General features: G+C 38.7%; 1 protein-coding gene across 7 annotated transcripts in view; it reads right to left on the bottom strand.

Moving 5' to 3' along the window:
- The window catches only part of ABLIM2 (actin binding LIM protein family member 2), a 130846-nt gene that overhangs the window by 39087 nt on the left and 66526 nt on the right, over positions 1–25233 (bottom strand). For all 7 annotated transcript variants that reach the window (XM_058023895.1, XM_058023896.1, XM_058023898.1 and 4 more), the window contains exons 7-10: positions 11391–11478; positions 8728–8786; positions 5667–5744; positions 959–1105 (exon numbers count right to left, since the gene is read on the bottom strand). In XM_058023895.1, the coding sequence (XP_057879878.1) occupies positions 959–1105; positions 5667–5744; positions 8728–8786; positions 11391–11478 (372 nt within the window). The remainder of the gene's footprint in view (positions 1–958; positions 1106–5666; positions 5745–8727; positions 8787–11390; positions 11479–25233) is intronic.

The following is a 25233-nucleotide window of genomic DNA, read 5'->3' as shown; positions in this document are numbered from 1 at the left end:
TCCAACATAGGAACTGCACTTCACCTGACAGTGGTACTGAGACCTTAGTGGTACTGATTCAGTGTAAAAGGTGCAAGTGATAGCATGACTAGGGCTTTTATAAATATCGACCATTAACTATTGCATTTATTTCTGCTCACTTACTGACACCTGGAGAGAACAAAGCAGACTTCCATGCTACACTGTATGTATATTGCTCATATCTAACATATTGTAAAGGTTTAATTTGTAAAAATTTAGCTTAAAGTAGAAAAGCAATCAGAAAGTCAAATGAAATGCAGGTACATTCAGAGAAGAAAAGCTAACTTGCATGACAGGAGTTATATACAAGTATGATTCACAAAGCCCAGACTTAGTATTAGTTATTAGTATGTTAGTATTGTGTCAAATCAGATTTCATTAGCACAAACTGTATCATATTAGCTCTGCATATGAAAAGGCTGAAGTGCATGCATGACATGAGGATGAAGTTAAGTAAGGGACAGTTGAAAGAAATTTGTACACAGGAAAGTGATACCATTGTTTTGTTACCAAAAGAACATGGTACACTTTGTTTAAAAACAAAAATCATGAAAGACATTTGGCTTTGCTTCTCATTTTTGCATTATAATTAGCAATGGCTCTTGTTTCCTACCGCATGCAGAACTACTCCCATGGAAAAATATTTTAATTACATGTCATGTCTTTAAAAAATGATCATAGAAAGCAATGTTTTAATTTTTACAAACTAAAAAATGAAAATAACAGAAATTAACATCTTGGGTTTAGTTGTTATTCTCTTTTTTTTTTTTTGGAAGTCATTGGGAATGAATGGATGACATGACTCAATTAACTAGAGCTATAAAAGTTACATTAAAAAAAAAACCCGCTATGCACATGTTAATAGTCTTAAGCAACATGTTCAATGATGCACATAAAACCTGAAACTCAGAGTGAAAAAATACCCATGTTTCAGTACCTCCCCGTAACTATGCCTGTCATCTGAAGAGTAACTGATATATGGAGAATAGGAGATCATATCTGGGCGGTCAATGTTATAGATGGCTTTATTTTTAGGAAGAGCAGCCAAGTCCCTGTAGTCAAGAATTTCATCTCCAAGCTTTGCCTAAGAAAAGGAGGAAAGAAAGCAGTGAGAATAAGGAAGAATATGAGCAGGATGCAATCAGACAAGGAAAGATAAATGTAGGTAGGAAAGTCATAATCATAATAAATCACTTTTTTTTTTGTTTGTGAACATTTAAATCTCTTGTATTTACTACACTATGCTAAATATTAATGCTGTTTTCTTTTATATACTGTTGCCTTTACCTTGTCACTGGCATTTGGCTAACAGGAGTAGCGTGGCATCATTCCAATTCCCTGGTTATAATCCCACTTACTCCTGGATGCACAAACAGATATAGGGGACAGATATTGTAGTCTTTTTTTTAGACAAAACACACTGAATTTTGAAGTGGTTTTGGTGTGCAGAATTACCCTGCTGTAAGCAGTAGTGAATAATCAAGTACGTATTTCCAGAACTTACTCTCCAGATGCTGAAAAGCATTAATCAGCTCTTTGATCTCTCCCATTCAGTTGTGTCCCACAGCTTCACCTCCATTCCTGACTATGTCTGAACAGCCCTTAATTATGGGTCACAAACCAGCAGATGATGGATTTGCACCATGGGGGGAGATCACAGATGCCACTCAAGTAAAGTTCAAATCCTCTCATGAGGCTCACACAACCAACAGAGGGAAAGGACTCTGCTGGTCCCTGTTCTCCTCCTACTACACATATTCCAGAAGAGTCATTTATTACCAAGCTGCCACATTTGCACAGATTACCCTTAAGATAATTGCACCAAAACTGTCTCCAGCACACACTGTGTTGTAGAGATGATGACAAGTTGGCCACACTGAGAGTGGAGAAATGGGCAGCATAATGGTCTCATTCCCACTTCAAGCTTTCAGAAGGATAAGCTCTTTGATGGCAACAAAATGATGAGTGAATCTTGCTGTGCTCAGAAAATCTCAGTACGATCATCTATAAAACTGTAATAATGTTTTCCACATGCAAAAATACAAAAATATCCAGGATTTATGTGTGCCATAATTCTGTTTTTTCTTGGTATAAGCTAAGAAAAGTTCAATAGATTTTCCAAGGAAGTTTTCTATCAGGTTAATAATCCAGGAAAAATTTAGTCTGACAACTTCCAGATACCCCTTTTTCTAAAAAAATACATGAATTTGTGCAAACATAAACTGCATGAAAAGAAGGAAGATTACTCTTAAATAAGAAAGCAGAACCAAGGTGCCATCACCATCATATATTTCCATCCTCAAAACTAATGAAAAAATGTGTTTTAACCAAGTACATGATTCTTCAGCCATCTACAGATCTCACTCTCTTTGGAGCTCCTTTAAGAAGCTAAAGAGCAATGAAATATCCCCTTAATGAAAGTAAGTCCTTCCCTGCTGAGAGGGCAGCAGAAGCTCTGATGCAGAGACAGGTAATGCAAAGGTAAAGAATCTGTCTGTCCCATCTGTCCCAGAAATATTTTGGGCAGCAATATACCTACAAACAAGGCCAAAGAGGCTGTGATTTCAGTTAATGTACCCAAGTTTTTGGCCATTATTCTGGTGAATCCAAAGTAGTTCAGAATTGGGAATATTTAAATGTGAATTACAGTAATTTTGGCTCTCTATCTAGATGTAAAACTTCCCATTAGATTTCAGATGTCAGAGAAGTAAAACTTAACTTGTTATGCAATTCCTTTCAGTTTAGATATAACAATGTGGGCAAATTTGGATGAAGAAACACCTTAGGGATCCAGTTGCTTTCTAAACACTCAATTCTTCAAACATTGAGTCTACACTGTATTTTTATTTTATTTGTTTCACCGACATTCAGTTATGTGAATGGAGTTCAAATTACAGCCGAGAGGCTCCAAGCCATTTCTTCAGTAATTTGGTATTTAGGGTTCTGGTAAAACCCTAAATATAAGTATAGAGTATCTGTTTCATTTGGAATATGTAATTTTACAAACATATAATTGCGAATATGATCTGTATAAAAACATAGTGTGATTTCTATTCCCTGTATGCCAGCACATATAACACAGCTATGTAAACTAATGTAAGCCCTCCAGTTGGATATATTAGGTTGGAGCATCTAATTCTGCCTTAATAAAATAAGGCACACTATAAAGCAGGGCTTTTATTTTAACCTTATTTAATGGCATAATTTAGAAATCAACAAATTTTTAATTAGGGACTCCGAGGGCTAGGGCAAATTTCAGCCTGGATATAATGAAGTCATCCCTACAGGTCACGAAAAGATGCCCATTACCTTCAAAAGGCACTGGCCTGTGTCCTCTCTCAGTGCAAGAAGACACCAAATTCTGTTATCAGTAGATGAAGAAGTGATATGGTTTTAGTAAACCATCTGTATGAGGCAGATTTACATTTATGTCAAAAAAAAACCTTTTTTCACCTTTCCCTATGTGACCACACCACCATGGCCCAGAGGCACAGCTGCCCTGCCATGGGGTGGTGCCCATGATGATGCTCAGCACTGCTCTGACCACAACATACTCACAGTTCCTAAGATGGAACTGTTTTCTCTAAACTCTTCTGTCCATGAATTACTCCACAGAGCTCACCAGCTGGTAAGGTACAATTTTACTACAACTTTAATGACTGGATCTATGCTACTGCTGAAAGCTGCTGCCCTGTGTGCACCATCCCACCCTGTTCTGCCGTCTACACTAGCATTAGAAGTCATGTAGACAGCTAGGTTGGGCTTTTTTATTTTTCTTTTTTTAATTTTTTTTCCTCTTTGGTTGTCTGGAGGTTTTCCTAAGTTATTGTTTAGCTCAGTCTGGCCTCAAATTTGACTGCATATCTCTGTGTACACACTGGTATTAGCAGCAAAGAGGGTTGGGAAGGCACAGCCAGAGAGGGACAGGGCCATGTGCGGGTGGGACCTTCCTTTCAGGGGCAGCAAGAATTTAGGTTTGGCAAAAAACTGCCACAAAAGCACACAAGACAGATCTTGAGCATGTCTGTATGTCATAACACTCCTGTAACAGAAAACACATGTAAAAACAGATAGCCAAGGGACCATTGTGATAATATAGAAGTCTCTAACATGTTTTTAATTCTTTTTACTTTCCGGTTTGTGAAAGCCAAAATAGGATTGATTAATCAATCAAAATCAAGTTTTGACAATTAAGCAGTGAGAGATGGGACAGACAGAACAAGAACTAGCACTCTTCTGGGTAATCTTTTTTTGTGACCGACTCATATTGCTAGACAACTTTATTCTTTCCTAGTCTCAGCTGTATATTATAGTAAAAAACATCAGGGTTGTGTACTGATTTAATGATAGCCTTTAAAAACAAACAAACAAACAAACAAAAACAGAAAAGGAGAATGGAGGTTCATCCTTGACTTTTAAGAGCCAGTGAAGCATGTTTAAAGTTGTAACACAAACATCAATAAAAACAGTGTCATCCTGCAGTTAGATAAATGTCTCTAAAAACATATAAATCTTACGAGAATTCTCATGCTTAAAAACACAATGAGATGGTGCCTGCCTGAAAAAAAGAGCTCATCTGGCCAAAGAAAATGCTTATATGATAATAGGCTCCCAGCACAATGAACTGTGTTCACAATGACATTTCTTGGCTGGTAATATAGCACTGGTATTCAGCAGCAGTCAGAATCACTGAGAAGCATCTAGAGAAGGGGCACTTGTTCCACTGCAGGTTCCATAAAGTGCACGTATTGTATTCAAAATAACTTATATTTGAGGAAAAAAGACAAGTTTGTATCCAAAGCACTCTTTTGCTTGTCTCTATGCAGGAGATAAAAGCCCTTATTATTCGTATAATAACCTGTCTGGAAGTCAATTGCATCTCCAGCAAATTTCTCACTATATGGCTCTACCTGATGGGGATGACCTGCACACCTGAAGGATACTTGGCCAAGAGAAAGAAAAGCCCTGGAAATGCTCAAGCCCTGCAAGAGATATCTCTGTGGATCATACCACATTTGCATTTTTTATCTATTGCGGGTAGCCTTGAGAATTTGGCCATGATCACTACACTACAGAAATTTTGATCTTGTATTGAAAAAAAGAAAAACCCTAAGATTTTATTATACTTGTTATTTTAAATTCTCTCAATGAGCTTTTCAGAGTGTTTCATAAACCATAAACACATCAAAGGTCCTCTGAGTGAGGGACTGGCATTTGGCACAGGCAGAGTCCTGCAATCACACACATGAGAGTTCCCATAAGCAATCAGATACAGGCTCAGGAGCTCAATTTAAACAAGTTGTGTTCAAATCTAAGCTTGTAATCTACCTGTGGGATGTACTGTTTACTTAAACTTTTCTTTTCAGAGAGAACTGTGGTATTCTGCATGCTTTGGTATAAGCCAGCTCTAGCTGTAGTGTAAGTGCTACAAATACACCACAAAATATAGGAGGAAAAATGCCAGAATTCTGTAACACTAAATACAGTACTCAAATATTTTAAACTTGAGAAAATAATTCCATTTTAGAGGAATCACCAACTGCAGTGGTTTAGAGGCACTAGCTTTCCACATAAAGTGCTACACTGTAGGAGGAAGGATGAGGTTTTCCCATCCCACAGAGAAAATTTCACTGGGAAATACTCACATAGATCACACGGCTTGGGGAGCCTGATGTACTTGAAGCAGGTACAGAAATAATACTCTCAGAGGAAGTCCTAATTTCCTATGGCAGGAGAAGTGAAATAGATAGGAAATACAGGAGAGTCAAAGATAATGTAACAGTTATTTAAAAAAAAAGCATACAAGACATTTAATTTAATTCAACTTCTACCACTCAAAAATGACATATTATAGAGAGCTCAAAATATGGAGTTAAAAATAAAAGAACACTTGCAGACAATCAATTTAACCTTTTAAAAGTGCAAGAATTGTTTTACACATGGCTTTCTTATCCCTTCTTCAGAACAAAATGGCCCAGAGCATTTCTGGGGTGGCAGGACAGCCTTTGGGCACTCTCAGAGACAGTTAAAAGACAATACAGCAGCAACATTTTTACTCCAAATTTATGCCATCAAACCATTCTACAATGTGACTGGACATGTCACACTGCCACGCCATTTACTCACAGTGAAACATGGAAAAGGATCATTTAAGACAGACAGTATAATTAAACATCTCTTCTGCATAATTAAAGCATTTTTCAGTTTTCCAGAACTTGTGTAAATGACTTGAAAGTGTCACTGATACACTAATGTCACGTACAAACCATATTTCTCTTTCATGAGGTCCCTACAGGACACTCAATGCAGAAGAGAAAAATAACTTTAGAAAATTACATTATTCCAATGTTTTGAACCCTGTTAAAGTCAAATAACAGTTCTGGATTCTCAGAGAAAGCTTTAGGGCTTCTTTCTGTGTCCTGAGAGCATGTTCATGGGCATCTGGCCCCAAGGCAGCCAAGCTTGAGCAGAGGGGTTGGACAAAATGACCTCCAGAGGTTCTCTTGGAGCTCTGGGTCTTTCCAAGGACAGACAAGAGGTGAGTCCTTTTTTCCTTGGAAGAGCCCAGTCATGGCTTTCCATTGGCATCAATGTCACTGGAGGTCCCAGCATGAGCCTTGCACATTTCCAGTAACCTCTTTGGACTGCCCAAGTGGAAACCAGTAACAGGTGCTGCTCTTCAAGGGTCCTTACAGGGAGCAGGAATGCTTAATATCTCCCTCCATGACCAGAGAGGGGGATTGAGCACATCCCTGGCAAACCTACAGATGACAGCCAGCCCTGTGGTGGGGACAACACGCTGGAGGGAAGGGATGCCATCCACAGAGATCCTGATAAGCTTGGGAAGTGGGGCCATGCAAACCTCATGAAATTCAACAAGGCCAAGGGCAAGGTCCTGCACCTGGCAGGGGAATCTACTGTGGAGATTCCTTGTGGAGTAGCACCTCCACAAACTGGGTGGTGAAGGGAGAAGAAGGACTTGGAATATACTCGTGGCTAAATAACTGGATATGAGACATGCCACATCTCACACATGTTCTTTATTCTCTTCATGATCCCCTTTTAGCATCCCCATCCATGCCTGGTCCCCATAATCTCCCAGATTTTTCAATAAAACCTCACACCTTTGTTGACTCTATTGCCTCTGTTAGTTCATTTTCTGTACTACACATTTTTCTTCTTCCATCTACCTCTTTTCCCTATATGCCTTTTTATAAACCTTACTTTCCCTTGCTGCTTTGATTTCTCCTGTCTTTTCCAGCATCCTCCCTTCTGCTTAAAATCTCACTCTCCCATCATCTTTCTTTATGCTGTCACTCTCTTTCACAACTTCTTTTTCCCCTCCACTCCATCTCCAAAGTTTTGGAGCATGCTGCCACTTTCTCCTCTTGCTTTTATCACCCACTTTAATTACATGCTGCTCATATATCTATATATAGGCAGATAACTTGAAAACAAAAAACTGCAAGGTCGACCAAGTAAATTTACTGCAAGTAAATTTCTCAAGCAGTAGATCTCGTTCCAGACTGTACAAGTTATGTTGAAAAGTTCATTATTACTCTCTTAAAAATGGCATCCTTCCTTCTGGTTTTATTTTTTCAATAGTGAACATAAAGATCAGAAAATAGGAAAAACTCCAGGAAAAACTGCTAGGCTCAGGAAAATTATTTGATATTCAGGGCTTGTCATAAACAACACCAAGCAATCACTTCTCAACACATGGGTACAAAAACTACAGCAAAGATCCTTTAGGGTAAAGCCCAAACAAGGTTGGTTTTTTTTTTCAAGCTGTAATTTAGTCTAAGTTGGACTTTCTGACACACCAGATTTAACAATCTTTTTATGGATGCTGCCTGCTGTTCTGACTTGTCCCATGTGCCTTCCTCCAAGACTCGAACCAAAGCAGAGCTTTTTTGAACAAGGATACCAAGGGTAACACTTGGAGCATCAGAGAACATCAGAAGTGAAAAACCCACACTTGGCCTCTACATTAAATGAGATAGTTGTAACTCATTCCCACCACTTCAGAAGGATCATTAATTCTTCATTCCTAGGGACAGCTTATTTATCTGCTAATCTTCTGCCAGAATTCCCCCCCTTTTCCCTTTGCACACAGAGAGGTGCACAATCATCCAACTTAAGGAGGTACTTAAAGCCAGGGATTAAATTAAATTGTGGCTGGCTTGCCAACATTTTAGAAAAAAATAATGAAACAGAAACTCCAAGGAAATTTTTTTTGTAAAAACAAATAAAGTCCTCTGATCTTTTAAGTTCAGAGCCATATGAGAAGAGAAGAGGTCATGAACTGATAACATCATAATCAGACAGAAGTTTTTCTTATTCATGTTTTCACATTTTTACTTACTCAGCTTATATATATATATATATATATATATATATGCTAAGAGTTTATATATATATAAACTCTTAGGCCAACATTCTCCTTTATCTATAGCTTTAATCACTGATTAAAAGTAGAGTACTTATATTACATGATTACATTTCATTAGCAAACTGGATTCCCATTATTTAAGATTTAAAATTACAGTAGGGAAAATTTTCCAAACCCTCCCATCCATGCCTGGCGCAAAAAAAAGAAAAAAAAAAAAAGAAAAAAGAAAAAAAAAAGCAAAATGAAAGGATAGAGAATAATAAGAATAATATGGCAATCAAATAACATTGGGTAAAAAAATACAGGTTTTTTACCTTGTTTTTTTCTTCAGCCTTTGCAGCCTGTCTACAAACTGGATGCCAAATGGATGTTCCTGCAAAGTAAATTTAAAGTTCTGCTTAATTCAGTTCCACAATAACAATCTTAAAAAAGTTCAAAATAAGAACCTTATTAAACCCTCCTAAAAGGTTTTATAAGACATAGGTTACTGACTAATTCCCCTGCTAGTGCAGGACACTTTCAGAGGTCAAGAGGACAGCCCCTCAATCCCATTGAGCCTCATCACAGACATTTAAAAGACTTCAGAAAGCTACATGTACCTCGATATGGCAGATCAACATCACAATCTGATTCCTAAGGAGCGTGATATGGGATCTCTGGAGCTCCACCAGTCCAACCTCCTGCTCAGGGAGGTCCCATTACAGCAGGCAGGGCTGTGTCCAGATGGGCTTTGCCTCTGTTTCATGGTAAATTTTGTCTTTATATATAGTTAGAATTTCCTACACTCCTGTAATACATATTCTTGTAGCAGTAGGCTTGGCTCATACACAGCATGCCGTGGTGGGATGGAATTGTACACAGCATTGTGCCATGTAACTCTAGCTGAAAATCCAGTCTATCATTTATTCACTGCTCCAATCTTGCTCTTCTCACATGTTTGTCCAAGTACACTTCTAGCTACTAAGGAACTGCATAAACTCAGGGGAATGTCCATCGTGGAGGAAGCAGGAGATACCAAATGAATCAATTCTTTCTTGCATACAGGTATTGAATGAGCATCTTAATGAAAGTAAACAATGAGTGTGAGACAGAAACTTGAATAGTTTTGCACTAGCCACAAAGGAAAAAACTATTTCAAAAAGTTGAACATGATGCTTAAAATAGTGTTCAGTAGAAATGGAATGTGCGTAATGATTTAAAAAAAAATAATTATTTGCAAGTCTTAATAGTAAGAAGAAACCTTTATGGTTTTGCCAGTCTGAGCTCAGACACACCACAGATTAAAGGTCCAGAGGTGAACAATGTGAGTGCACTACAACTTCTGCCTGACTAAACTGGAATCTGAGAACCTCTGCATAATAAACACTTAATGTTTATACTGGGTGGGGAGTATCAAGAAGAGTTATTGGAAATGCTTTGTTTTTACAGCAGTTTGATAGTTTCCTAACTAGTGGATTTTGGAAACAAGATGGAAACAGAATCTATTTCCCAGAAGACAGATGGAGATCATTAGCATTTATTTCACAAAAATAACTCAGATGAACCCAAACTCTTGCAGTAAAAGAGTACCTATAAGAACAGACCAGATAAATTATGTTTACTAAGTTACTGGGATTTTTTGTTACTGAACGACTAAGAAACATTTTTATAGCACCTTTAAATTTAATGCTAAGTTCTCTTCCACTTACAAGTGGATTTGAGTTTCCATCATTTGTCCCATAAATTGCTTCAAATTATCCCAATGGATTTAAGAAGCATTTAGATTTTTTTTTTTTTACCCACTCCTGTCTCTAGCCAAGTAACACTGTCTGGGAAACGTTTTCACACTGAATAAAAAATGTCCTTTCACCCAAAAGCTGCCTGTTGGATGACCACTGAAGATTTCTGTTAAGGAACATGCAACACCTAAAACTTTACATTAGTTTATTAAGAGGATGAAGGACACATTATAAAACCCTGAGCTCCAACTTTTTTTTATTACTTAACAGGTTAGACAGTCCAAATAACTGGTTATAGATCTTTCATGGCATTAACACCAGTTTCTGATGGAAACTGCTCTACATGTGAAGACAAAAAGGGTATGACAGCGAGCTGGTCTAAACATTCCATGCATCAGAAAATACAGTAAAATGGATCTAAATTAAGAGAACCTGAGCATACCTTGCTATTATTTGAACGAATAATCAGAACAAATCCTAACAAATATCCGCCCTTACAACAAATGGAACTTAAAAAGAAGATTGACTTGCAAACAACTTTCAGAACGTTTGAAATCTAGAAGCAAATTTGTAGTTTGATGTACTTTTTAAAAGCATTGATTAATTATGGGGTTTTAGCACAGCTAAGATCCTTTTCAAGTAGAAGAACTTCAGCATTTTCTGGCTCCTGACAGAAAATTCATGAGCATAGACAAGTATCACTGTGTCCTTTAATGAGCTAGCTCTTGTTGCAAACCAAAGTGACAATGAAAGTGTCATTTAAAATAAAATACTAAACCATAATTAGATCTTACTGAGACCACTGCTGTGTTCTACATAAAGTATAACTTTTCCAGCTTAAGGAAAATTTTCCAAGTATACTTCTAGAAAACCATGGACAATTGAGAAGTTGTAAACACAGTTCTGGGCAGGCATGTGATTTTAGGATAATACACCAGCCGCGCAGTCCCACATCCTACTGAGTTTCTCTTTTCTGTTTTACTTTGAAAAGATACTGCCAAAGACATATACAGAAGCCTTTATTTTTTCTGGTGTTTTCCCCTGTATTTAACCATGTAAGCAGTTTTCTTTGATCATTTTAGTAGAGCTGGAAGTTGCTACACATGAAGGATTTCAGCTCATATTTATGTTAAATGACTTTTTTTCCCATTGCATACTTTATTGCACAACTCCTTCTGTAATACTGAATTTCTCCTGTGCAAGCCTATGGTGTGGGCAAGAGAGCCAAGTGTAACTGTTTTATTTTTTGATTGGTTTACCTTGAAGATACATTTCTTCTCCTTCTGCAAACATCTGATTGCACCTGACACATCGTGCGCAGGTTGGGTGATAATGCTTCTCTCCTGCCTGCTCAGAAAGAAGGGACAGATGATTAATATTGACCAATTTAGCAGTTTTTCTTCATCCTCTTGAATATGAATAATTTAATTAGTTCAATGACAATTAGTTCAATGACAATTAGTTCAACAGTCTCCTACAACCACAATGCTGATTTGTCGTTCTAGACAATTCATGCTTTAAAATGTAATTACGGTCTTGCCTACACAAAGCAAGAAAAGCTAATGTGCAAAAGTTAAGTCTCTGAATTTACAGGACAGAAACAAATTTATGCAATGAACACATCTTCCCCGTAAACCTAGTGCAGGGTAGCTTAGGACTTACCTGCAGGAGCAATTTGGGAGACTGAGCACAGATTTGCAACTCATAAGTTCATCACACATCAACTGAATACATAATCTTAATGCTCAGCAAAAACCATTCTGTGCAAAGAATGTTTGTAGCTGGTTTGCAAGTGTCTTGCAGGTAACTTGTACAAAACAGTTCCATGAGGAATGAGTGTAGCCTGCCTATAGGACAGTAAGTCCCAGATCAGGCATCTTTGGGTACTGTGCACCCACACTCTCACACAGACAGGCCAAGAGTTTTGCCATCTGTTCAGAGACTAATCCACATAATTTAATATCACTGTTTTCATTGACTGGAATGAGAACAGGACCGAGCCCTCAATTTGCTCAGAACTGCTTAGTAACTTACCAATTTTAATATATTTAAATTCTCAATTACCTGCAATGTTGGCTTGAGCCAATGACAATAACAGCACTCATGGAGTTGTGCTCTGCTGAGTGAACGACATGGGCCAGTCCCTCCAAACTGCACTCCCATCCCATCTTTCAGATGGCACTCACAAAACAGAGTTCAAAGTCCCAAAGGCAGCTCTTGCAAATGCTCCCAGCACTCAAAATCCCTACAGAAATTAAGGAACTGAAAGCCAGATCCTGGCATCTCCCTTCCCCTCTTTGACCCCACACTCTTCCATGCCAGACAGAATTGTCCATGGTTTAAATGGCTTAAGGTAAATGCCACTTCCACTTGGAATAGAAGCCAGGAGACCGAGTAACTCTACAGCTTGGAGCTAAAGTAAACTAGGTTTAACTTAAGATTAAGCTAAGCCTGAATTTAGTAGAAATTCTCCTGAAGTTAAAAAAATGCAAATGTTGGTCCATGTAGAATGTCTCATAATTTGCTTACCTGAAAAACATTGAAAGTGCTGCTCGGATTGAGGATGCCTTTAAGAAACTACTATCAACTATTTCCTCACTGCATTCAGCATGCAAATAGGCTCTCACACTGCAAATCCCCTACTGTCAATCTAGAAATTTAACCCTGTTACTACAAAGGTGACTTTTCTAGCTCTTATTCACTGAATTTCAAAGCTTTCAGAAGCATTTACATTAAAGAATGTAATCTGTGTGTGGGGGCTATTTTGCCATTCACAGTACCAATCACAGGAATGCAGTAAATCTAGGTTAAAGAATCTCTGGTTTCATTGCATCAATGTTAACTTGATTCACTCCTGAAAACCTGCTGCAGCATTTCAGATTGGCAATAAAGAGCAACACACCGCATCAGAATTGCCATTTTGAAAACAGCTCTGCTCCAGCTCACTCTTTTTGTTATCATTTGTGCAGATTTCAGAGTGATCTTTGCAATTTTAGACATGGAAGATGGTCACTACTACCTGTGATAACACCTTTAAAGTACCAGACAACAAAGTATCAGCATTGAGCTTAAACTTCTGGTTTAAAATTGCTTGCCCTAGTGCAGGTGTTAAAGCACAGAAGAGTATTTAATTATCACCAGGCAAACTTATGTTTGGCATATCAAACCGAAAAGAAATACAATTTCCCTTGGAAGTGCACAAGCATTGCTAATGGAATGCATAACCTCAATAACTCAACTGATTTAGCACAGATGATACGATTCCCAGGCTAACAATCTCTAAGGGAATTAAATTACCTCTTTGCTAAAATAAACTGCCAGGAGAGATTCTCAAATAACCTGGATGCATCACAGAACAAAGTCTATTTCCTTAAATTTAACAAAACAACCAAATATATAATTTTAATTCACTTACTGAATTCACTTGCATAGTCAGTAATATCAACTAGGTATAGAATGGCACAGAAAGATCTCTTTTATGACACAGACACAACTGTAACAGAAAAATTAGGGGAAGAAAGTACAGTGATTCTTTTGCTGATGATCACACCAGGAGAACTCCAATGGATTTTGCATAAGTATCTCTGAATTAAAATGGCACAAACTCAAAAATTTTCATATAAGTCTAAGTGCTGACAGTGACTTTTGTTGCCCCTTTTATTTTTTTTTTTGGTCCTTCTTCTAATCAAAGCACAGAAGACAAGACATAGCAGACACTTCAACACTTTGAAGCATATAAAAAAGACCACACCATATTTCTAAATGAGAGGTGCTAGCTGACCCTGAGGCTGGGCAGCCGATGCAGGAATTAAGTAACAGTATTTATTGATATGTGTATGCAGTTACCCTGATTAGGCATCATAAATTATATTCAAACCTAGCCCCTGAGTCTGAATCATAGAGTCCCTTGGGTACCAAGGAGGCTTTCACCAGCGCCCCTTTCTCCTGTCCCTTCATTTCAGGGGCTTGCTCTCACAGATGAACAATTGGTTCCAGCAGAACCCAGCTATTTTATAAGCTTAGAACAGCAAATATTATATAGTTTTGGTTTATTTGTAATAAAGGCTTAATCATTTTTTTTCTCTTCTTGCTTATATTAATGTGAGGTAGTTCAATGCAGAAAACAAATGCCTAACCATATGGTTACTCCTTCCTTGCACAGTTTGAAAGCTTAGTTTGACAGATTGTTGTCTCAGTGTTTAATAAAACACCAACACACTCAGGGCACAGAAGAAGCAACATTCATCTCTGAGAGATCTCTTACAGTTCAAGTGATGGTTTTGGAAAAACCTCCTCAATATCCTACATTTGCTTCAAGACTGCACCAGGTCTTTGTGCCTAGGAATCCAGATGTGAAGATAGTATTATTGTGAAGATAATTTGAAGACTAATTTTCAGCTGAGATTACCTCAAACCTGAATAGCAAAGTGTGTTCTTAGTAATAACACAGTACCTATACCAACAATTTAATTTTTCTTCAACTGACCATGAACCAGCTTCCCACAATCACCACGTTGCACTCTTAGTGTGCAATTTAAATTGAGTCAAAACAGTCCTCAGCAATCTGAGACAAAGTTTTATGAGTTACTTCTTTCCTTTTAGGTACAAGAGAACCATTTGAATGTGAAGGATTCCTCTGCAGAGAAGGAATTTGGGCTGATCAACACAGACCTCCTGCAGTCCTTGCCCTGAGCACAAAAACTATTTCAGCATTGAAACCTGTCCCACAGCACATTGACAAACTCATCTTCACTTAAAGCAGGACCAGAGAGCTCTGCAACAGAGTACATACAGCCACCTTTTCTCATTTCTCATAACTTGAGGGCTTGAACTAAGTAAAAGGAGAATTAAGCTGATGTGGCAAATGTGAATTGCATTGTTCAAAGCACAATTTGGAGACAGTAAGGGGGGTTACTCAAAAATCTTCAGAACAGTAGGATCACCAGGCCTTGAAAACATGCAGCTCTAGCAAAAAAACTCTACAGCAGTTCATACCAAAAGGAATAGCCTTAACTAGTTAAGTTTGAGTTTTAAATTAGCTGTCATCACCCAGGAAAAGTATATTACATTACTGCAGACAGCTCAGCAAAAAACTCTGCTCATTTTCTGGCTATGGCTGCCATAAGTGATGAAGTAGTAGAATGTATAAAAGATGATATGCACAATAACTGTAACTCTACCATAATGACATTGCTTGTCTGATGTCTCTTGCTGTTTCTAGAAGTGTCATTGATATAATTTTTTACTGAGGTTTATGAGCGACAATTGCTTATGGATTGACACGGGAGAAACTGAGCAGCCTAAAGCTCAGAGTGAGCTGAGTCCTGGGAGGAAGACTCAAGATTTCTGATGTCTGATTCATCACTGAAGTCTGAGTACATCCTCATTGCATTACTCAACGAAGTAATTAGTAAAGGGAAGATAGAAAGTACAGAAAATCGTTTCATATACTAGATAAACTTACAACTATCTGACTCTTTTCCTGAGAATTAAAAGCTATCAGCAAACTTCTTCCTGTAAAAATGAAAATTAATAACAATTTTAAAAATCTATCTTATTACCAAAATGCATAGGGGTAATTGACAGATTTTATTGCAGGGAGTAAAGAGTTTGTGGAAGTGACAAAAGGTTAAATTGCTGCAATGATTCAATCATATCAAAGCATATTTTCCATTTAGAGTGTATAATACAATATAGTTGCTATAATAGTTCCTCATTACCACTAAGTGTTGTTTATTGAAGTAGATCCAAATCCTGCCAACCTCATTTTCTAAAATTCCCAAGTCAAGTCCTAACTGTACCCTACCCTGAATAGAAATAATGAAAAACAACCTACAAAACACTGAGCTGAGGGGTATGCCAAGGCATGGTGCAGCTGCCTGACCCACAAACAAAGCCCTCAGAAGACTGGTATAAAGCATTCTTAGTTAAAAGCTTTTCACATGGAACAAATTTGTTGGAGAGCTGTGTCATCACCAGACAACCACCTGTCCAAGCAAAGGGAAACAGAATAAAGCACAAAACCACTGACAGGCAATAACCCTTCCCATCAGGCAGCTCCTCAATCTGAAATGAAGCATTAAACATCTTACAGAAGATATGTGACTTGACTTCTGTTGCTTTTTTAAGTGGAAGGAAGCTACTCTTTGTATGGGATGGGAAGGGGAAAAATACTTCGGCAATGCAGGGATGGGTGAAAGTGTAAAACTTTGATTACACAATAAATTGTTCTCTTTTGTGTATTTTGTCTCCATTTCCTGACTAATGTCCATTCATATGGACATTCCATTTGTTCATTAAAGGACACTGATATTCCTTCAGTAAACTTCATAGAACAGGCAATAGAAATAGAATTCAGTTTAAAGCCAGGAAGTGTGCAAGCGATCACAAAATGATAGAATAATTCATCCAATCCAACCTCCTGCTCGAAGCAGGATTGATACTCAATTCAGATCAGTCTGCCCAGTAATTTTTTTCAGTTGAATACTGAAAACCTTCAAGGATGGACATGGCACAACTTCTGAGAACCTTGCTCCAACAGACAGTAGTTATTCTTAGTTATTAATAGTGATTTTTTTCCCTTTTTATCCAGTTAGAACCTCACTGCTTTAAATTTATAACAGTTGTCTCCTGCCCTCCCACCATGTGCCTCAGTAAGGGGCTTGTCTCCACATATTCAAGGGCCTCCTTACAGGTATGGGAACAGCACAGTTCGGTCCCATCAAGGCCATCGCTTTTCCTAGGCTGAACAAGTTCAGCTCCCTGAGCATCTCCTCAGGATATGTGTTCCCCCTCAACTATCATAGTTTTCCTCCACTAAAATCACATTGACATTTCTTGCACTCTGTGGAAGACTTCCTTTAAAAACTGCTGGCTCTGTTCTGCTCCCCTTATCTATAATTTCATACTTGCTTCATTATCTATCATTTTAAACTCAACATTGAGGAGAATGTACTTTCACTGGGAACATTTTTTTTCAGAGTACATAAATAAAAAAGGTGGAAAATCATTAACTTTAATGGATATTTAATTCATCCTGTTTATACTTCTTCATTCATTCCCCAAGTGATTGTTTTTACTAAGATATTAGGCCATTATGTGAATGAATTGTGATTTTTTTAGGTGCCAGGAATGTACAGGAAACTGATAATGAAGCACAGGTATAAAAAGGAACTCCACATATTTATCTTCATGAAATTTAATAAAGTTTTTGAATGAATACAGCATTTTGTTGTAAAATAGCCTAATCAGTCACTGCATTGATTTATAAAGGCAAATTCCCAATTTCTGTTAGTAAATGCAGTTCCCTGACTTTGGCTGAGATAAGGTTTTAATTCTTGCTCCTATAACTACATCAGATATCTAATAATTCTCTGACCCAACAGCACAGAACTGGCTTAGAAAATTTTTCTATCAAGTCAATTAGACAAAGCCAATCAGGGGTTGCTCTTGCTTATTCCCACATGTTAATACAACCCTCCTGCTCTTGGCCAGTGCTTCAACCCACATTGCAAAATGTGCATTTAATCCAAAAGGCTGTAAAATCTAGGGCTCAGATGTTTGTCCTGTCTTTCTCTCAGGAGTACCATGAAGAAGGTGCACAGCACTGCACCATCAAGTGTTATCAATGGATGCACACACTGATAACTCTGCCATTGCACCCACCTTGAGGCACACTAAAAGGACTATACTGGCTTCCATAAACTGAATTCTAAGGGGTATATTAAAATTAGAGTGATGGCATTCAGACAATACCCTTTGTGCTTGGAATATAACACTCTAGTCAGTTAGCAGGCTTTAAGTGGAATCACATAAAACATCCACTCACATTTCTAGCAAAGCCAGAGTCCTGCATATGCAGAAGAACTCAAAGAATTACTCAGTAATAGTTGTACACAGTAACGGAGAAGTTAGTAAACAGCTGTCATATCATCTACTGGGTTTGAAGGGACAGGTAGCATTGTAAAGGCAGAGGTATTTGGCAAAATGTCTATTGTTTATGTCATACAACAGTGTTGAGCAGAAAAAAAGTGTGAGAGCCAGAAGTTAAAGACAGAATTCTGTGGAGAAAAACTCTCCCTAATTCTCTTAGTCACAGTGGACCTGACTCACCACTGACTCACTTCAACAGTCTGCCAGGACAAATGAACCATTTTCATCAGGATTTACACCACTGTAAATGCAGTGTAATGTTCAGTATCAATCATTCTCCTCATCTTCTCCATACTGGATTAATTTTTCATCCGCCTGGATGCCAAGAAACAGTCACATGAAACGTTCACTACTCACACCTGCAGCATTACCTAGAGCTTTAGCAATCTCACATGTACAGTTATTTCATGTTGTCTTGGTTCTGGCTCATCCTGCTGTGCTTTGCAGAGCCTTGAGAATTCCCTCCCACATTTGAGTCATTTTAATTGCTTCCCACACACTCCTTATTCTTTCAGGTATAAGGTGTAAATCAAATCAACAAGAACATTTATCTCAGAATGATAACAACTTACTATAAAACCGAACTCGCAGAAGAAGTTGTTTCTAATTGTTGTGGGAGAAAATAAAATAAAAGTAATTAAAAAGCCATATAGGGGATAATTGAGAAAAAATAAATAATAGAAGGAAAACTAGCACTATTAGAACTGTAATCTCATTCTGTGACATCTCCAAACAAGTTCTGGCTCAGGAGCAAATTCAGCCCTGCCAAAATCAGATAAAATCTGGAAGAGGACAACAGTGCACCTTTTTCTACAGAATTTTGTAAATGTTCTTGTAAATCAAAACAGTCTGTCATACCTAAAACCACTGATTTTGCAGTCAGTTGTTTCTGTTATGGAGTGAGTGACCTGCCTCTTTTGTCTTTTTCTTCTCAGCTTTGCAATTTTTCTTGCCACCCACTGAGACTGGAAGAGGCTTCTGTTTTCCATCTGCTCAACAAATCTCCTTTTCCCACCCCTTAAAATCCACCTAGGGGCCAAGACAAGCTGCAGCTGGCTCTCACTTATGCCAGCTCTTGATAGGAGAGAGGGAGTGAAGAAGGAGAGAGATGACTTGCAGACATATTCCCCTTAATTTTCAACTTTGCAGCTGTGTATTTAGCACACCCATTTCAGATGGAAGAATGAAGCTCAACCAACACTGAACAGCCCTGGAGAAAAAACCCAAGTTACCAGAGGAAGCCAGCACAGCTCTTTTCAAGCTGAATGTGGTGATCTGGGCTGTAAACATCTAAGAACAGAAGCTGTCCTGTCTCTCATTCTGTGTTCTGGATCACTAGATTTACCCGGGAGTGGAAATGCTGCTGTCACATGCAGAACTGACATTAATAATCCTTCCTGAAAGTAGGAAGTTTCTACTTTCAGACATATTTCCAGTTCAATGTACCATTCAGAAGTTCTCACTTTGGGGGAGGAAAAAGAAATTTGTAAAAGCACAAAAAATGCTGAAGGTTAATAGGATGAAAAAATCTTAAAGCTAGAAGAAATGAGTCACAGGCTGCTCTCCCTGCTATTAGCTGACATGCTGAACTGTTTTCACATGGGCCAGAGCATCCTGGAGACACTTTATCAACAAAAGCAATTGTCACTGAGTGCAGCCACTGCTGCAGCACTGCCATGGTTACAGGACAGAGCTGGAGGCAGGGCTTGTGCTGCTGACAGGGCAAGGGAGCTCTGGGGCTTTGCAGAGCTGTGCAACAGCAGCATTCCCCTGATGTGGGTCAGAGCACCACCAGGAATGAAGGAATACATGAAATAACTGGATGAGGGGCTGAAGACATCCATGAGGTGCAACGTTTCACACTGTAAGAACACCCAAACGGCAAAAGGCACTGGATGTTAATGCAGCAGCACAGCAACACATGGCTTAGGGAGGAAGGGTAGCTGCACACTCTGCTGCTGGGGTCTGAGGCTCAGCAGGACCAGGGTGACTGCTGGAATCACCCCTTTGATCCTTCAGTCAGTCAATTCAGATAATCTGAGGCAGTTAACTGGTACTACATGTTTGTGTGAGGAAAGGCAATGGGCACCATGAGTCTGCCAGGCTCAAAAATCACACTGTGCACTAAAACTAACACAAACCCACACAAGCACAAACGCACAGCAGCACTGCTGAGGACTTTCCCCACACATGTGGGAGGAACTCTCAACATGAAAGCAAATAAGCAGCTGAGAAAAGAAATAAAAAACCCCTCACAAAACCTGGAACAGTCATTCTTTCTTCTCTATCAATCGGTTTCCCTCAAATCCTAAACTTTTCTATGTTATTCAGAAATAGTTTGCAGAAACCCTTCCTTTGGTAAAAATATAAGTCTTAAGCTATCATCAAATGGCACTCAGTGCTCTTCAATAAACCTAACAAATTATTTACAGGGTAAAAGCTATACAAAGAGTTTGGTTTAATGTATAGTTTTCTCCTGACACATTAACAATTTGTGAGTTTGTAGCAGTTCAGACAATAAGGACAGATAGGCATGGACCTGTATTTCTGGAGAGAAGAGGTGGCTAAAAAGGGAAAGGCTGAAAGTGGGAGAAAGATGAGGTAAATTCATCTAGACCAATATAACTGTGCTACAGAAAAAGCTAAAAGATAAGGAAAAAAAGCATTTGCATAGCTATTTATCTGCTTTTGGATAGTATTTTTAATTATGCCTGTTTTAAAGCAGAAAGTCTAGGTCAACTGTCAACACTTACCCAGCCAAATTCAGATAAATGCACTGATGATTAACCTGCTTTTGCAAGCCAGCAGCCCCAGATAAATGCAAGTGGCACCAAACCAGAGACCATTCCCAAGCTGCAGAATGCCTTGCATCTCAGCAAACATAATGCACTGAAAGGGCTAGTTAACGTTTCCTACCTTGGATGGTCTCCTTTTGCAAAAGCTAATGCTGATTTATTTAGATTTGTCTTTCCCACAGTTTTCTTTCTTCTCTGTAGAAGGGAGAGAAGCGCAGAGAGCAGTTTCTAACGAAGGCAGCACTGACACTTGGATCCTTCTGCTGCTCTGACAGCCCTCCCCAGGCTGCCCATGCACAGGGAACCCTTCACGCCCGCACACAGAGCTGCCTTTATTGCATGTTTCACTATTAATGCCTATGTAATAAGCTGCTCAAGCACCTTTCACACATCAGTAGGTCCTGTTGTTAATGAAACAGCAGGGCAACAGACATTGCAGAATGAACCATTCTTCCACACTGCGGGCAGAAATTTGTACTCCCTGCTCTAAAGAATTAGTATCGTCTCTCTGATATACTGAGACTCCTGCAAAGGGAAAGGCAATCGATTTACAAAGTAGATATGGCTGCAAACAAAATCAGCTCAACCCTAGGGCAAGGCAAAACACAAACTATGAAAAATAAGATTCATGTTTTAATTAGTAAGTCACTGTGACTTTGTCATAAGTGACATTTAATTGACATATAAATTATTGACATTTCTAGTCTCATTCCTGCCTATTGCCCACTGCATTTGTTCCCTTATTTCAAAATAAAATAAGGCTGTGATTAATAGATTTTAAGAACATACATTGATTATGTTTTTCTAGACATTTACACATACATGTAAACAAGTAAAATGCTAACTCTTTCATCGCCCACATAAACTGAAGTGTGCCATGCTGCCGTGTTAGGATGTCAGATACTAAACATAAAGATGATGGCTCCAACTGCTGTGATTTTCAGCAGCCACATTTACACCAGTCATGTAGCTGTGAATCATAGGACAGTTGTAGATAAAATTGAGTGCTGAAAATACCCCTGAGGGGCATTTTGGGCACTGATGGGACACAGATGCCTATCTAAGCAAATGTGACCCCCTCACAGCCTATATTGTGTTTGCCATTAAAACATACTCAGAGGGTTATTTCTGGATAAGGAGGCTTCCTCTAACAATGGAGGAAACCACCAGCTGAAAAAGCAGATGAAGAGAACCTCTCCCCACAAAGTAATGTCTCAACATCTTGCCATGAGCTGTCAATGTTAAGAGAACTCACAGAAGAAAATTGCACCAGTGTGGGACACACCAGGAAAGCACTTTCTTTAGAGATGGTGGAAGAGGTTACTATCACTGCACAAGATAGTGCTGAGGCATTGTCTGGAGTACAGTGTCCATCCATGCTGGGAGAAGGTGGCTCCAGTCAGGAACCCACAGCATCACCAGAAAAGCCTGGAGCTGACTTTACCAGCAGAGGAGAACTGGGTTCACTCTGTTTTGTAAAATAAAAGTTGAGAGGAACTAAAACTACTCTCTATAAGTTCTCCTTATATTTCATCAATTGGAGGGGAAAACAAAAAAAACCCTAAAAATCATTCTTATCCAAAGCATTTTTTAACTCTTTTAATGTGGGCCACTTTAAAATAGAAAGATACTGGAATTGAGAGGTATGTTTGTAAGTATCAGATGTTAAGGAAACCCAGACATGCCTCCCAGGAGAGGACAAGGAGGAGTCATTGGCTGTCACACAGCTTTGTCATGAACCTCAACAGCTTTCCAAACCTTTTACACAACCTGCTATGTGGGAAGGACTGAGAGACAGACTACACATCTCTGCCTCCCCCAGCAAAATGCAGCTGAAAGACTCATTAAAATAAGGAAAGAAATGGAAAGTGTTTTCTTGAATGAAAGGGGTTTAAAGCAGGCTCTGTATTATCATAAGATATAGAGTAATTAAAAAAAATTTTTAGGATATGCTCATTAGCACAAGTTGAAATTTAACTAATAAATTACTGCTTGTAATAGAAAAAAGGAGAAAAATATTTTTAGTGCTAAGTGCAGAGAAATGGATTGCAACATGACAAAAGGGAAATGGCTGGCCATAAAAATCAATGGCTTGTTATTTTAAGATGTGTGCTATTGCATGATGCTAACTATTGCAGTATTGGCAGCAGAGACACAGCATGAGCATGAAGTAAACCCTTCTCTCCCTAGAGGTTTCAGTCACAGTGCATTTTAAGTCAAACTACAAAAGCAAACTCCAGCAACTTCCTGCTCCTCACTTAAGTTGGCAGGTTTATCAATATATATGGTCAGGGATAAAATAACACAGCTTCTAGGAGAGGATTGATTTGCATTTAAGAGTGTTCTGTATGCATCACAAACAAAGCAAATCTTGCCCATAAATGCACTGGTGAGTAGGGTTTAAAACAAAAACAAAACTCAAAACAGAAAAATCATTGCTTTTAAAAGTAATAAAATTTATCATCTCCATAAATGAACTTCTCAGCCCCTTTCATAGCTTCTCCAGTGCAAGTTCCCTGGGAGAGTGGGTGCAAGCCAAGGTGGACTGGAGGGGAAGAAAGAAACTAGAAAGGAATTATAAACAAAGCTATCCTGTGTCTAAGCCCATTTACTACATTGAATGAATCTGGTCCTCAGAAAATGGGATGAGAGAAGAATTTAGGTAACTAAATCATCATTGTATTTGGCTGAGGACCTACAAAAACAGCCATATTTTATAACTTATCAGTAACTCACACTAGTTGACACTCCCTTCCTTTCTGCTGAATAAACACTTAAAATGAACAAGTGTTGGAAAGGGAGACAAAATTATAAAATCTAGTCACAGAATAACATTGGAAGCAGCTGTCCTCCTGACATTATCACAGAAATCAGAGATGGAAAAAATCCTATTAGGTCATATAGTCCCTGCCTTTGTCATTGCAGGACTGTTCCCTAACACAGATTTTCCAGGGCCTTGTCCAGTCTTGTTACAAGACTCTCAAAGTGATAGTTTCCAGCAGCTCCCTTGGGAGAGCATCCTCCTGCCTAATAATTACTGCTGTCAAGATTTCCCCCCAATTTAAGAGCAATTTGCCCTATTATTTCTGTGTTTTCCCAGATAATATTCAAAATGGTAAAAAGAAATACTGATGTTTTGAAAAATGCGTTAATATTCCAGACAACTCCACTAATAATACATCCTACAACAAAGAACAGGCATTGCTACCCTGTATTTTCTCTGTCCTCCTGACCAGGAGATACACAAACATATCAATTAGCCCGCTAGGGACAAACAGACATGGAGTTTGATACCAAGACCAGAGAGAGAGAGAGAAGATCAGCCCAGTTCCAAGCCTTTAGAACAAGCCAATCTGCTGCACTCAAACAACAAATAACCATGTTAGCTATAGACACACCCTCTGCATCCTTTTAAATCTGTCTGCTCAGACTGTGACTTTTTGTCTGTTTTCCTTCTCAAACAAGGTGCGTGCATTGCCTCCTCACCCAGCTGCCTTCCATGGTCCATACTGAAACTCAATGGCTGTTTCAGTGATCCCTTACAGAGCTCCAAAGAGTCGTGGAAACCCAGGCTGATCACCATGGGAGAAGGCTCACAGTGTGAGTCACTCCTTGTGAACAGGCAGCAGGAATGCACAGAAAGCTCTTGAGATGTGTCATGGAAAAACTGAGGGGATGGGAGCAGATATCTTGGGAGATGTCATGAGGAACAGGACCTACTGTGACAGTCTGCTAGGCCTCTTTCTCCGGGCGACAACAGATAGAACAAGAGGACACAGTCTCAAGCTGTGTCAAGCGAGATGTAAGTTAGAATTAAGAAGGAAATATTTCACAGAAAGAGTAGTCAGATACTGGAATCATTTACCCAGCGAGGTGGTGGAGTCATCATCCCTTGAAGAGTTCAAAAAAAGACTGGATGTGGCACTTGCTGCCATGATCTAGTTGAATAGTTAGAACATGGGCTGGACTTGATGATCTTATAGGTCTCTTCCAGCCTTGAACTTCTGTGATTCTGTGATTCTGTGATATGTGACATGCACTCATGCTTAAGCTTGATTAGCTTTGTTGCACATAAACCAACAAATTGTTTTGTACAGTTCTACAGAAAAAAAAAATCAGATCATAACATTTCCAGGTTGTTCCAACAAGTGTCCAGACATTAAATGTCCTTGTAACTGTTCACATCCATTTCCTGCTCCATTCTAACCTCAATCTATGCTTCCTGTTTCACAATTATACTATCTGTGCTTTTACAGATGATGAAAGTCCTTTCTCCTCACCTATTTTTTTAAAAAGGTTTTGCAATCTTGCATCAGTATTTTTTTCCACAGTTAAATGCCACAGACCAATGAAAGTAGCTCTAAGCCTGAACCAG

This window comes from Melospiza georgiana, chromosome 5 (genome assembly GCF_028018845.1).
Source record: "Melospiza georgiana isolate bMelGeo1 chromosome 5, bMelGeo1.pri, whole genome shotgun sequence".
NCBI classification, from domain to species: Eukaryota; Metazoa; Chordata; class Aves; order Passeriformes; family Passerellidae; genus Melospiza; species Melospiza georgiana.
This window is presented reverse-complemented; position numbering and strand designations above follow the sequence as displayed.